This window comes from Cyprinodon tularosa, unplaced genomic scaffold (assembly GCF_016077235.1).
Source record: "Cyprinodon tularosa strain WSP-4 unplaced genomic scaffold, ASM1607723v1 ctg1278, whole genome shotgun sequence".
In the NCBI taxonomy this organism is placed as follows: domain Eukaryota; kingdom Metazoa; phylum Chordata; class Actinopteri; order Cyprinodontiformes; family Cyprinodontidae; genus Cyprinodon; species Cyprinodon tularosa.
The window spans coordinates 34,207-47,797 of record NW_024038090.1 but is presented as its reverse complement, the minus strand read 5'-3'; the positions used below and the strand labels follow the sequence as shown (position 1 = coordinate 47,797).

At 43.1% G+C, this 13,591-nt stretch overlaps 1 protein-coding gene across 3 annotated transcripts in view; it reads right to left on the bottom strand.

Annotated features, from left to right (window-relative positions):
- The window catches only part of LOC119777826 (epidermal growth factor receptor substrate 15-like 1), a 74,408-nt gene that overhangs the window by 38,267 nt on the left and 22,550 nt on the right, over positions 1-13,591 (bottom strand). For all 3 annotated transcript variants that reach the window (XM_038276822.1, XM_038276823.1, XM_038276824.1), the window contains exons 3-4: positions 10,395-10,467; positions 10,148-10,309 (exon numbers count right to left, since the gene is read on the bottom strand). In XM_038276822.1, the coding sequence (XP_038132750.1) occupies positions 10,148-10,309; positions 10,395-10,467 (235 nt within the window). The remainder of the gene's footprint in view (positions 1-10,147; positions 10,310-10,394; positions 10,468-13,591) is intronic.

The window sequence follows — 13,591 nt, the reverse complement described above, 5'->3', positions numbered from 1 at the left end:
CTTTCTATGAAGTGCTCCATTGAAAGTTAAAAGTTCTATTTCTGTTTCTGTTGTTCAATAAAAGGAAGTTTTAAGATCATCTGAGGCGAGAACATTATACTTCAAAGCTTCACTATATGGTCCATTTACCGATTTAATGCGTAATTAAAAAAAAATTGCTGAAGTGGAGAGGATCGCGGCAACCAGCGGACCTCAGAGGGTAACGACAGATGGGCTAACAGTCTGCAGCGGCCAGGGCTGACGTTAGCCCGTCTGCAGCAGCCACAGCTAATGTTAGCCCGTCTGCAGGGGCCAGAGCTAACATCAGTCTGTCTGTAGGGGCCAGAGCTAACATTAGCCCGTCTGCAGCGGCCAGGGCTAACGTTAGCCCGTCTGCAGGGGCAAGAGCAAACATTAGTCTGTCTGTAGGGGCCAGAGCTAACATTAGCCCGTCTGCAGCAGCCAGAGCTAACGTTAGCCCGTCTGCAGGGGCCAGAGCTAACATTAGCCCGTCTGAAGCAGCCAGAGCTAACATTAGCCTGTCTGCAGCGGCCAGGGCTAACGTTAGCCCTGTCGTGGAAACTGTTCTCCCTACGACTTAAAATTGAAGCTAAGTCTTATAAAAATTCAAAGTTTTCAAAAAGCTGTAGAAAAAGTCTTCAAACTATGATCAAAAATTAGGCAGAGGCAACTGAGTCCAGGTCCGGAGAATTTTATTTACAGAACACACATGAGCTGTTCACCGGTGAGCAACTGACTTACATGCAGAAAAGGGCCCTCTTTTATTCACTCCCGGGGCTCGGGGCTCTTTCATCTTGGTGGAAGACCCACCTTCAAACCATATTTTATATTTTTAATTGAAGCCTTTCTTTGATCTATCAAAGCTTTTTCTTCACAAGTCATAGTGACATTTCTTGTAGATCATGATAACATTTAGTGCAGTTAAATCAAAAACACATCATAGTCTTAATCATCAATATGTCAAAACAATGTTTTCATCCAGTGTGACTTATGATCATAACATTACATCAAAAAAGGTCAGCATAAGTTTAAAACTCAAAGTTCCAGTAAAACATCCCTTTTTGTGCGACCAGTACCGCACCGCATGCTTTGGAGATGACAACTCAATATATTACAATTAGTTCAGCTTAGCTGTGCAACCCTGAACAACCCATTCTCAATGCGTCTGTCTTACAAACAGGTCTCATTTCTGCACCCTGGTTTTCAAAGGCCTCAAATGGCCTTGGACTCCCGTCAATGCTCCTGTTCTCCCGCTCATTCTCTGTTTTTTCCCACCCTGGTCTTATCTCTCAGACTTCAAGGCTGTGCTCAAAGCTGCAGCTGCAGAGAGCCTTTACACACACTCTGCTCTCTATCCCTCCACATTTGGTGGCGCACACTCTTTTGGACTCTGTGACCTGTATAACATAAAGGTATTTAGTGTAAAACATTTATTCAATATGTAAAACATGTATCCAATATATTCTAATCATTGGTGCAGATTAATTTACTTCATCAGCCCGTCTGAAGCAGCCAGAGCTAACATTAGCTCTGGCTAATGTTTTATATATATATATATATACAGGTGCTGGTCATAAAATTAGAATATCATGAAAAAGTAGATTGATTTCAGTAATTCCATTTAAAAAGTGAAACTTGTATATTATATTCATACATTACATACAAACTCATATATTTCAGATGTTTATTTTGTTTAATTTTGATGATTACAAATGACAACAAATGAAAATCTCAAATTCATCATATCAGAAAATTAGAATATTACTGAAGACCAATAAAAACAAAGGATTTATAGAAATGTTGGCCAACTGAAAAGTATGAACATGAAAAGTATGAGCATGTACAGCACTCAGTATTTAGTTGGGCCTCCTTTGGCCTGTATTACTGCAGCAATGCGGCGTGGCATGGAGTCGATCAGTCTGTGGCACTGCTCAGGTGTAATGATAGCCCAGGTTGCTCTAATAGTGGCTTTTAGCTCTTCTGAATTGTTGGGTCTGGTGTATTGCATCTTCTTCTTCACAATACCCCATAGATTTTCTATGGGGTTAAGGTCAGGAGAGTTTGCTGGCCAATTAAGAACAGGGATACCATGGTCCTTCAACCAGGTACTGGTAGCTTTGGCACTGTGTGCAGGTGCCAAGTCCTGTTGGAAAATGAAATCTGCATCTCCAAAAAGTTGGTCAGCTGCAGGAAGCATGAAGTGCTCTAAAACTTCCTGGTATGTGGCTGCGTTGACCCTGGACCTCAGAAAACACAATGGACCAACACCAGCAGATGACATGGCACCCCAAACCATCACTGACTGTGGAAACTTTACACTGGACTTCAAGCAACGTGGATGAAGTGCCTCTCTTCTTTTCCTCCAGACTCTGGGACCTTGATTTCCAAAGGAAATGCAAAATTTACTTTCATCAGAGAACATGACTTTGGACCACTCACCAGCAGTCCAGTCCTGTTTCTCTTTAGCCCAGGCAAGACGCTTCTGACGCTGTCTGTGGTTCAAGAGTGGCTTGACACAAGGAATGCGACAGCAGAAACCCATGTCTTTCATACGTCTGTGTGTGGTGGTTCTTGAAGCACTCACTCCAGCTGCAGTCCACTCTTTGTGAATCTCCCCCACATTTTTGAATGGGTTTTGTTTCACAATCCTCTCCAGGGTGCGGTTATCTCTCTTGCTTGTACACTTTTTTCGACCACATCTTTTCCTTCCCTTCGCCTCTCTATTAATGTGCTTGGACACTGAGCTCTGTGAACAGCCAGCCTCTTTAGCGATGACCTTTTGTGTCTTGCCCTCCTTGTGCAAGGTGTCGATGGTCGTCTTTTGGACAACTGTCAAGTCAGCAGTCTTCCCCATGATTGTGTAGCCTATAGAACTAGACTGAAAGACCATTTAAAGGCTTTTGCAGGTGGTTTGAGTTAATTAGCTGATTAGAGTGTGGCACCAGAGGCCATCAATTTTGAACCTTTTCACAATATTCTAATTTTCTGATATGATGAATTTGAGATTTTCATTTGTTGTCATTTGTAATCATCAAAATTAAACAAAATAAACATCTGAAATATATGAGTTTGTATGTAATGTATGAATATAATATACAAGTTTCACTTTTTAAATGGAATTACTGAAATCAATCTACTTTTTCATGATATTCTAATTTTATGACCAGCACCTGTATATATATATATATATACATATATACATATATATATATATACTAGGGATGGGACGATTTATGAAAACCGTCAGAATCGTTCGGTTCGATCATGTAAACAAAATGAATCAAATCTGTATAAGTCTTTAAATCTAAATCTAATAAAAGTCGGGCATCCTAAGAATTGGCTCTGAAAGTTTGCTGTCAATAAGAAATCAAAATGATGTTTTAAAACAGGAAATCAGATCAATCAGTTGGTCCCATGAAACCTGAAACATTCTTGTTTTCAGTCAGTGGGTTTATCTGGAAATCTGTCGAACACGTCTCTTCTCTCTGACCGTACCGAACGCCAACCCTAAGATGGCCTCTCTGTTGTCACGCCTATCGCCCAATGAGACGAGATCTATCGGTTTCTAAGGGTGCGAGCAGCTGTGTCCACATGCTGATGCTGAGCTGATCTTCTGTTAATAAGAATAAACACTCGACTGAGGAGGCAGGCCCCAACAGAAAGCAGGACCCCACAGAAAGCAGGTCCCACAGGATGCAGGTCCCCACAGGAAGCAGGTCCCACAGGATGCAGGTCCCCACAGGAAGCAGGACCCCACAGAAAGCAGGCCCCCACAGAAAGCAGGTCCCACAGGATGCAGGTCCCCACAGGAAGCAGGTCCCACAGGATGCAGGTCCCCACAGGAAGCAGGACCCCACAGAAAGCAGGCCCCCACAGAAAGCAGGTCCCACAGGATGCAGGTCCCCACAGGAAGCAGGTCCCACAGGATGCAGGTCCCCACAGGAAGCAGGACCCCACAGAAAGCAGGCCCCCACAGAAAGCAGGTCCCACAGGATGCAGGACCCCACAGAAAGCACAACCCAGTCTCATGGGAAAATGTACCCCCACTACATTGGTCCACACTGCAAAACGTAGTGGAGGTACATTAATGGCCATTTTTTGTGATACTGTTACATTTCTTCTGCCTATACGCTTTCTATTGTTTTACGTCCTAGTCACGTGACTTTCAAGATTCCAGCTGGGAGAAGAAAAAAATATATATATGGCAGAAATTCGCTCATTTTTTTGTGGAAAGATTAATGACTTGAGTTTGTTTTTGCATTAAAATGAGTTTTGATTACATTTCTAGTGAGAAATGTATAGTTTGTTGCCAGAATATTTACTCAGGGAATGTACATATTCACTTGCTTGTTCGTTTCTTGCAAAGATTTTTCAAGATAATGTGAAACTGTAACATTTTGGTATAAACATGGCTGAGATTTCTCTAACTTTTAGTGGGAAAATCAATAATTTCAATCAGTTTCTGCATTTAAATGGGTTTTGATTACATTTATAGCGAGAAGTGTAGGGTTTATTTACATAATATTTACTTAGTGAACATACATAATCACCCGCTTGCTAGTTTTTGCTACGGTTTTTCGGATCTCGTCAGGATTATGTGAAATTGCAACGTTTTGGCTGCTACCCATCGCCTAGCATTTAGCTGCCGCGCCGATTCAACATTGAATTCTTTGTGACTTAACTCCATCTGACGGATCAAACCCTCGCCACTGCGTGCGTTGCGTCTGAGGTTGATTTTCAGATCAATGCATTACGTCGTGGCATACGGGAGAAACTAATTACACTAGTTAAAAAAAGGATCATGGGTTAAGATCGGATGTGTTTTATTTGGAAATCTACCGGATCCTTTGTGCATTTAACTTCCTGTTTGGTGCGGTCCCATTGATGGATTTTGACCAGATTTTGACCAAAGAGGAACTAAAAAAAAAATAAAAAATTTAAATACACAACCAGCATATCTGGAATCAGTGACAGAGAGCGACTGGGACCAGACGTTTATTAATTTCTCCCCACTGATTTCCATTCAAAATGTTTTCCATCCCACCGGGCTCTAGGGAAGGGGCGGGCATACCGCCACCTACTGTTCATGAGTGTGTAGCAACATTGTTTTACATCTATTAAATTCTATTTTTTTATTTTGTATTCTGAAGATAAATAAATAATGCTTTCCTTAATCTATAAATATCTTTTATATTTCCTTTATTTCCCAATAATCCTTTAAGACTCCATTCTTGGCCTGTCCTTTCAACTCTTTTCAATTTCTTCCTTTCAGGTCCAGATGTTTTAAAGTTCATCAATACGTGTTCTACATTTTCTATCTCTCCACATCCTTCACATTTATCATCATTTTTCCTCCCTATTAAGTATAAATTGTCATTTAAATAAGTATTACCTACTCTTAATCTGATCATTAATATTTCTTCCCTTCGGTTTCTCTCATTAATATTTCTATTTAATACTGACTTTTGTACTTTATATAACCTTCTTCCTTTTTTATCTTCATTCCACCTTTTTGCCATTTTTCCAATTTCTTTCGTCTTAATAAATGATTTTCCTTCCCCTTTCCCTAAAGGAATTGTAATTGTTATTGCCTCCTCTAATTGCTAATTTGTCTGCTACTACCCCACTACTACCCGTAGTGGGGGTACATTTTCCCACTTTGACCTTTTAAGGTTAGCATATTGACCAAAAGCTGACACCAAAAATAAAGCAATCGATTATTTACAACAATATGCTACATTTACTGAAGACTATTACAGATTTTACTCTCTTATAAGAATTAGTTTTAGGTTTTATAGGGGAGAGTTTGTATCGGCAGTCATCTGGGAATCTTTTATGTATTTACTGGTAAAGAAAAACCTCTCAACCCATTTAATGTAAATGTTGCGTCGAACCAGAAAGTTATTTGAAGAGCATAGATGCATAAATATGTGCATTAGGGCTGGGCGATATAGAAAAAAAGCTTATCGATTAAAAAAAATGCATATTGATCGATATCGATAATTATTGAAAAGATTTGAAACCATATTTTATGTGCAGCTCTGCCTGGACTTTTTATAATATTGCTAAATGATTTAATTTTAATTAAAAAAACACAAACACAGACTTCGAATGAAATCTTTATTTAACCAACTTTTTTAACCATAACAGAATTGTTTTAAAGAAAAATAACTTAAGAGACCTGAGTTATGTTATTAAATACTGACAAAGAATAAACTAAAGTGACCAAAATAAATATAACAAATAAATAAATGCCCCCCCACCGCCGCCCCCGTTTCCTGCTTTAACCTGAGTTATTACTTGGAAGTTTCTGGCCCCTCAGCATTTTTATCTCAATTGTTAGAACTACGTGGGAAACTGCCCAGAACTGAAAATATATATATATTTTCCGAAGATTCCTCGGAGGAGAGCCGCGTTGGGGCCTACACAGCTCGTACTCCTGCGGGTGTGAGCGGCTGAGATGATAAAGAAAAAAAAAGTTGGTTGTGTTATCAGACTTCGTTTTCACTGGTTCCCGACACATTTTCCAGATGACTGTGGTTTGTTTTTGGTCCGACTTGCCATGACCGAAATACTGCCAAACTGGCGAACTACAAAAACCCTTCTTTGGAACAATTTCCTCCGCCTCTCCTTGCTGCACAGCTTCATGTGCTCTGTGTTGTGGTTTGAGAGGGCGGCGCTTTGTGACGGCGTGCCTGGGTCCGCGATTGTGATTGGTTGGGAGGAAGCAGTGACTAGCATAAACCTACATGCTAGGCTACAATGAGAAGGAAGGAAAACAGGGTTTCTTTTTTATCGACCCTCTTTTTTTCTATTGCGCCACACGTCTATCGATCGATATATATCGTTATTGAATTATCACCCAGCCCTAATGTGCATAGCTTTAACAAGGGCCTCATGAAGGTCTGTTCTGTTATTCTCTTTTGGAGGATATAGACATTGTGGGCATTCATTTCCCTGATAAGCTGGTGAAGATTCTTAGACATCCAGGTCATAATCATTCCAAAAAAAACAAGAAAAAAACAAAAAAAAACTTTGGACTTTGTTTTTCAAGTTTGAAGACTTCCCATTCAGGACGTTTTTCAATTAAAAATTACAGTAGCCCAACAAATCCTTGTTTTGGCTAAGAAAATATGCAAGTTGAACCTGATGCCTGATCCCAATAGCTTGACTCTGAACCGAATTTGATCCCTATTACTTTTTGGCCACATGCACATTATTGTACTGCCTGGTCAACCCTAAGAAAATGTTCTGGAACTGCCACTGAACTTACACCCAATGCATGGAGGGTAACCCAAAAAGGGCCATTGTTAGAGAAAGTGGGTGCCTACAAAGTGCTGTTTTCAAGCTAATTAATGGAAAGTTAGGTGGAATGAAAAGTAGACAAATAACAATTACAATTCCTTTAGGGAAAGGGGAAGGAAAATCATTTATTAAGAGGAAAGAAATTGAAAAATGGCAAAAAAAAAAAGGTGGAATGAAGATAAAAAGGAAGAAGGTTATATAAAGTACAAAAGTCAGTATTAAATAGAAATATTAATGAGAGAAATCGAAGGGAAGAAATAATAATGATCAGATTAAGAGTAGGTCATACTTATTTAAATGACAATTTATACTTAATAGGGAGGAAAAATAATGATAAATGTGAAGGATGTGGAGAGATAGAAAATGTAGAACACGTATTGATGAACTTTAAAACATCTGGACCTGAAAGGTAGAAATTGAAAAGAGTTGAAAGGACAGGCCAAGAATGGAGTCTTAATGGATTATTGGGAAATAAAGGAAATATAAAAGATATTTATAGATTAAGGAAAGCATTATTTATTTATCTTCAGAATACAAAATAAAAAAATAGAATTTAATGGATGTAAAACAATGTTGCTACACACTCATGAACAGTAGGTGGCGGTATGCCCGCCCCTTCCCTAGAGCCCGGTGGGACGGAAAACATTTTGAATGGAAATCAGTGGGGAGAAATTAATAAACGTCTGGTCCCAGTCGCTCTCTGTCACTGATTCCAGATATGCTGGTTGTGTATTTAAATTTTTTATTTTTTTTTTAGTTCCTCTTTGGTCAAAATCTGGTCAAAATCCATCAATGAGATCGCACCAAACAGGAAGTTAAATGCACAAAGGATCCGGTAGATTTCCAAATAAAACACATCCGATCTTAACCCATGATCCTTTTTTTAACTAGTTTAATTAGTTTCTCCCGTATGCCACGACGTAATGCATTGATCTGAAAATCAACCTCAGACGCAACGCACGCAGTGGCGAGGGTTTGATCAATCAGATGGAGTTAAGTCACAAAGAATTCAATGTTGAATCGGGGCGGCAGCTAAAGGCTAGGCGATGGGTAGCAGCCAAAACGTTGCAATTTCACATAATTCTGACGAGATCCGAAAAGCCGTAGCAAAAACTAGCAAGCGGGTGATTATGTATGTTCACTAAGTAAATATTATGTAAATAAACCCTACACTTCTCGCTATAAATGTAATCAAAACCCATTTAAATGCAGAAACTGATTGAAATTATTGATTTTCCCACTAAAAGTTAGAGAAATCTCAGCCATGTTTATACCAAAATGTTACAGTTTCACATTATCTTGAAAAATCTTTGCAAGAAACGAACAAGCAATTGAATATGTACATTCCCTGAGTAAATATTCTGGCAACAAACTATACATTTCTCACTAGAAATGTAATCAAAACTCATTTTAATGCAAAAACAAACTCAAGTTATTAATCTTTCCACAAAAAAATGAGCGAATGTCGGCCATCTATATATATTTTTTTCTTCTCCCAGCTGGAATCTTGAAAGTCACGTGACTAGGACGTAAAACAATAGAAAGCGTATAGGCAGAAGAAACGTAACAGTACCACAAAAAAATGGCCATTAATGTACCTCCACTACGTTTTGCAGTGTGGACCAACGTAGTGGGGGTACATTTTCCCATGAGACTGGGTTGGAAAGCAGGACCCCACAGAAAGCAGGACCCCACAGAAAGCAGGACCCCACAGGACGCAGGTCCCCACAGCAAGCAGGTCCCCACAGGAAGCAGGACCCCACAGGAAGCAGGTCCCCACAGGAAGCAGGACCCCACAGGAAGCAGGTCCCCACAGGATGCAGGACCCCACAGGATGCAGGACCCCACAGGACGCAGGTCCCCAGAGCAAGCAGGTCCCCACAGGAAGCAGGACCCCACAGGAAGCAGGTCCCCACAGGATGCAGGACCCCACAGGATGCAGGACCCCACAGGACGCAGGTCCCCACAGGATGCAGGACCCCACAGGATGCAGGACCCCACAGGAAGCAGGTCCCCACAGGAAGCAGGACCCCACAGGAAGCAGGTCCCCACAGGATGCAGGACCCCACAGGATGCAGGACCCCACAGGACGCAGGTCCCCAGAGCAAGCAGGTCCCCACAGGAAGCAGGACCCCACAGGAAGCAGGTCCCCACAGGATGCAGGACCCCACAGGATGCAGGACCCCACAGGACGCAGGTCCCCAGAGCAAGCAGGTCCCCACAGGAAGCAGGACCCCACAGGAAGCAGGTCCCCACAGGATGCAGGACCCCACAGGATGCAGGACCCCACAGGATGCAGGACCCCACAGGACGCAGGTCCCCACAGCAAGCAGGTCCCCACAGGAAGCAGGACCCCACAGGAAGCAGGTCCCCACAGGATGCAGGACCCCACAGGAAGCAGGTCCCCACAGGATGCAGGACCCCACAGGATGCAGGACCCCACAGGACGCAGGTCCCCAGAGCAAGCAGGTCCCCACAGGAAGCAGGACCCCACAAGAAGCAGGTCCCCACAGGATGCAGGACCCCACAGGATGCAGGACCCCACAGGACGCAGGTCCCCAGAGCAAGCAGGTCCCCACAGGAAGCAGGACCCCACAGGAAGCAGGTCCCCACAGGATGCAGGACCCCACAGGATGCAGGACCCCACAGGACGCAGGTCCCCACAGCAAGCAGGTCCCCACAGGAAACAGGCACCACAGGAAACAGGTCCCCACAGGACGCAGGACCCCACAGAAAGCAGGTCCCCACAGGATGCAGGACCCCACAGGACGCAGGTCCCCACAGCAAACAGGTCCCCACAGGAAGCAGGCTCCACAGGAAGCAGGCCCCCCCTTCTTCTTACCAGATGGGACTCCTCCTGACACTTCAGCCGTACTTCTTTCAGCATGTCCTCCAGTTTGTGTTTCTGCTGCTCCATCTCCTCCAGTCGGTCCTGGGCATCCTGTTTCTGGGCCTCCAGCTCCTGCAGACTGCTGGTCTCTCTGTCCAGCTCGTTCTGCATCTCCTGATGGGTGGTTGACCGGAAAACATAGCCAGTGGTCATGGATGTCTGGAGGGCGTCCTGTAAACAGTCACTCAGCTGTCCTCACCTGAACCTCAGCACTCTTGTGTCTGATGGCTTCCTCCATGTCCCTGATGTCCTGCTCCAGAGTGTACTTATCCCTGAGACACACAGGAAACAGGTTTGGATCCACATTAGTTAGTCATCCATTTATTATTGAAATACACACTTTAATAAAGCAAAGTGTAATGCTAGTTAAAACCCACAGGAGGAGTTCTGGACACAGAACTCTGAGTTTGTTCTTTCAGCAGATGCCTCATCCAGAGTCTGGATCCTTCTAATAATTTACTTCCTGAATCTATTCTATAATCCAATACTTTGAGTTTTTATCCAAGCAAACGAATCATCACAATACGGATAAGAAGATGTTAAAGTGTGATCACCATCCTGCAGGCTGAATTATCTGCCACTGGACTTTAGCTCTCTGCCTGAAACAACGCTGAACTGAACTGTTTATACAATAGAACATCCATTTTCGCTGGTCCGGAAGATGGTGGCGTAGCAAGCGGTCGACTTTGTTGAGCTGCGCACCATATATTTTATATCTGAGCAGAATACCACCCTCTCACTACGACTATCCAACTAAATGTGGTAATACAACGCTGATAAACGCTCTTCCGACTCACTCCAGCACAATGCCGCCCAAAATTCTAAAGAAAACTAACAAAACCTGCGAGGTAGAGTCTCAACTGGCTGACACAGGTAACATGGCTAACACAGAGCTAGCTGCTAAGCTGCCAGCGGCTGGTGGGGCCACCACACTCGATCCTGCTCTCCGCCAAGTTATTGAGGAAATCACTGGGAACATTTCATTAGTTATTTCCCAGAAAGTAGACACTCTGACTGAAATGCTTAAGAGCCAGGCCACGGAGATAAAGGAGCTGGCCCGACGCACTACAGACGCGGAGGACAGGATTGCAGCCCAGGAGGACGCCCTGGAGCAGGCTACGGCCCGCATAAAAAAGTTGGAGAAAGAGGCCCTCACTATGGCACAACGAATTGATGATATTGAAAACAGAGGCAGGAGAAAGAACATTCGGGTGCTTGGTTTAAAAGAGGGCATAGAAGCTGGCCCTGGAGCCCTAAAATTTTTTGAAAAATGGCTGCCCGAATTTCTACAAATCAAAACCAAGAACGGCCGGATCAAGCTCGAGAGGGCGCACCGCACACTGGCTCCACAGCCCGGGCTTACACAGAGACCAAGACCGGTGCTGATCAGATTTCATAACTACCGTGATCAACAGCAGATTCTCGAAGCCGCGCGGCGTGCGGGGAGCGGAGACCAGCCCCTGATGTATCAGAACTCTAAGATCATGTTCTTCCAGGATTTCTCGGCAGACACCATGCGCAGGCGGAAAGGATTCGATGCGATAAAGCGACGGTTGCGGGAGGCAGGCATCCAGGACTCCCTTCTTTACCCGGCCAGATTGAGGATAGTACGCGATGGGGAAGCGAAGATTTTTGTCTTGCCGGAAAAAGCAATGGAGTTTGTGGACAGTTTAGGCTGAAATAACGACAGCGGAAGACCATGGAGGCAAACGCTCTGGACCGGACGGTGTCAGAGCTCTGATTTCTAAGTACCGTATGTTCTGATTCTTTTTGTTCCCCTCTTCACGCATAAGGATAAGTGATGTGAGTAATTGTGATTATGACTCATTTCAGGCCCCGTCCACACGAAGACGTTCCCTGGCCTAAACGCACAAATTTTTCACCAAACCAGCCTCTCATCCACACGAAGCCGGCGTTTCGGGGGTCTGTAAACGAATCACGCATGCGCGACCAGTATCACTACTACAATGGCGCCGTTGCTGCTAATGCTACTCACCCTGCTGTCGGGCTTACAACAGAATCTTCTTCTTCTGGAATATCTCCAGGAAGAACAGAGCAATATCGACGACATAGTTCAGCACCTGAATTTGACTGAACCACGAAAATGGACCCGCAGGGCAACCATGTATAAATATCAGTGCGCATGCCCAATATTTCGTCGCTTATTTTTGCTTTGGCACCACAGCGCCACTTACAGGCCTGGCATACATTTTGCAGCGTTTTCATGCATTCGTGTGGACGATCACATTTATTTTACGTCTCCGTCTTTACGACAAACGTTTTGGAAAATATCAGCGTTTCGTGTTCGTTTTGACTTCGTGTGGACGGGGCCAAAATCTGATATGCTCAGTTGTATTTTCTTGTGATGTTTAGTGGTGCACGGCAACGATGGATATGTGATGGACTTTCTCTTTTGGGTTTGTGTACCTGTGTGTTTTCACCAGGGAGATGAAGCACACGTGCTTGGTTAAGGAAGGGATGGCCCCCTACAGGTCTAGGGGGAAAGCGCGCCCGGAATGCGCATTTTTCTGTTTTATTTTGATTCTAATTTGTTGGTTTAGGTTGGTTCCTGTTCAGCTCAGCAGATTGCAGTCCTTGTATACAATCATTATTTGGGTGGCATTGCATTATGACTCTGGATTATAAATGCTAAGAATATGTACATGGAACATTAAGGGCAGTCACTCACCAATTAAAAGAAAGAAGGTCCTTTTAGCCCTTAAGAAGGAAAGCATAGATATAGCGCCGATGCAGGAGACACATTTAAATGACTCCGAACATTTAAAATTGCAACAATGCGGTTTTGAACGTGTTTTTTTCTCCTCTTTTACGACCAAAAGTAGAGGAGTTGCAATCCTTATAAAAAAATCAGTGCCCTTTAAAGTCATAGAATGTATTAAAGAGGGAGGTACGTACTTGTCAGAGCAATGATAAATGGGGAAGAATTTGCCATATTGAATTTTTATTTTCCACCGGGCCACCCTATTAACTTCTTAACGGAAATAATGGCAAAACTTGCAGGGCTCTCTCTTGAAAATGTTGTTGTGGGAGGCGATTTTAATTGTCTTAAGAATCCACTGATTGATAAGCTCCCCACTAGCCCCCTTCCCGTTTCAGGGAAATCAAAACAGATTTTCGATCTTTTTGAGGAGGCGGGGTTTGTGGATGTATGGAGAAAACTCCATCCTGCTGGAAAGGAATATACTTTCTACTCCAACCCCCACAAATGCCACACACGTATTGATTATTTTTTTCTCCCTAAAACTATTTTGAGACAAGTTGCTTCCTGCAAAATAGGACACATTGTTATATCTGACCATGCTGCAGTGTATCTAAATTATACCTTTAAAAATGCTAGGGTTCAATCAAATCATTGGAGAATAAATCCTTTAATTT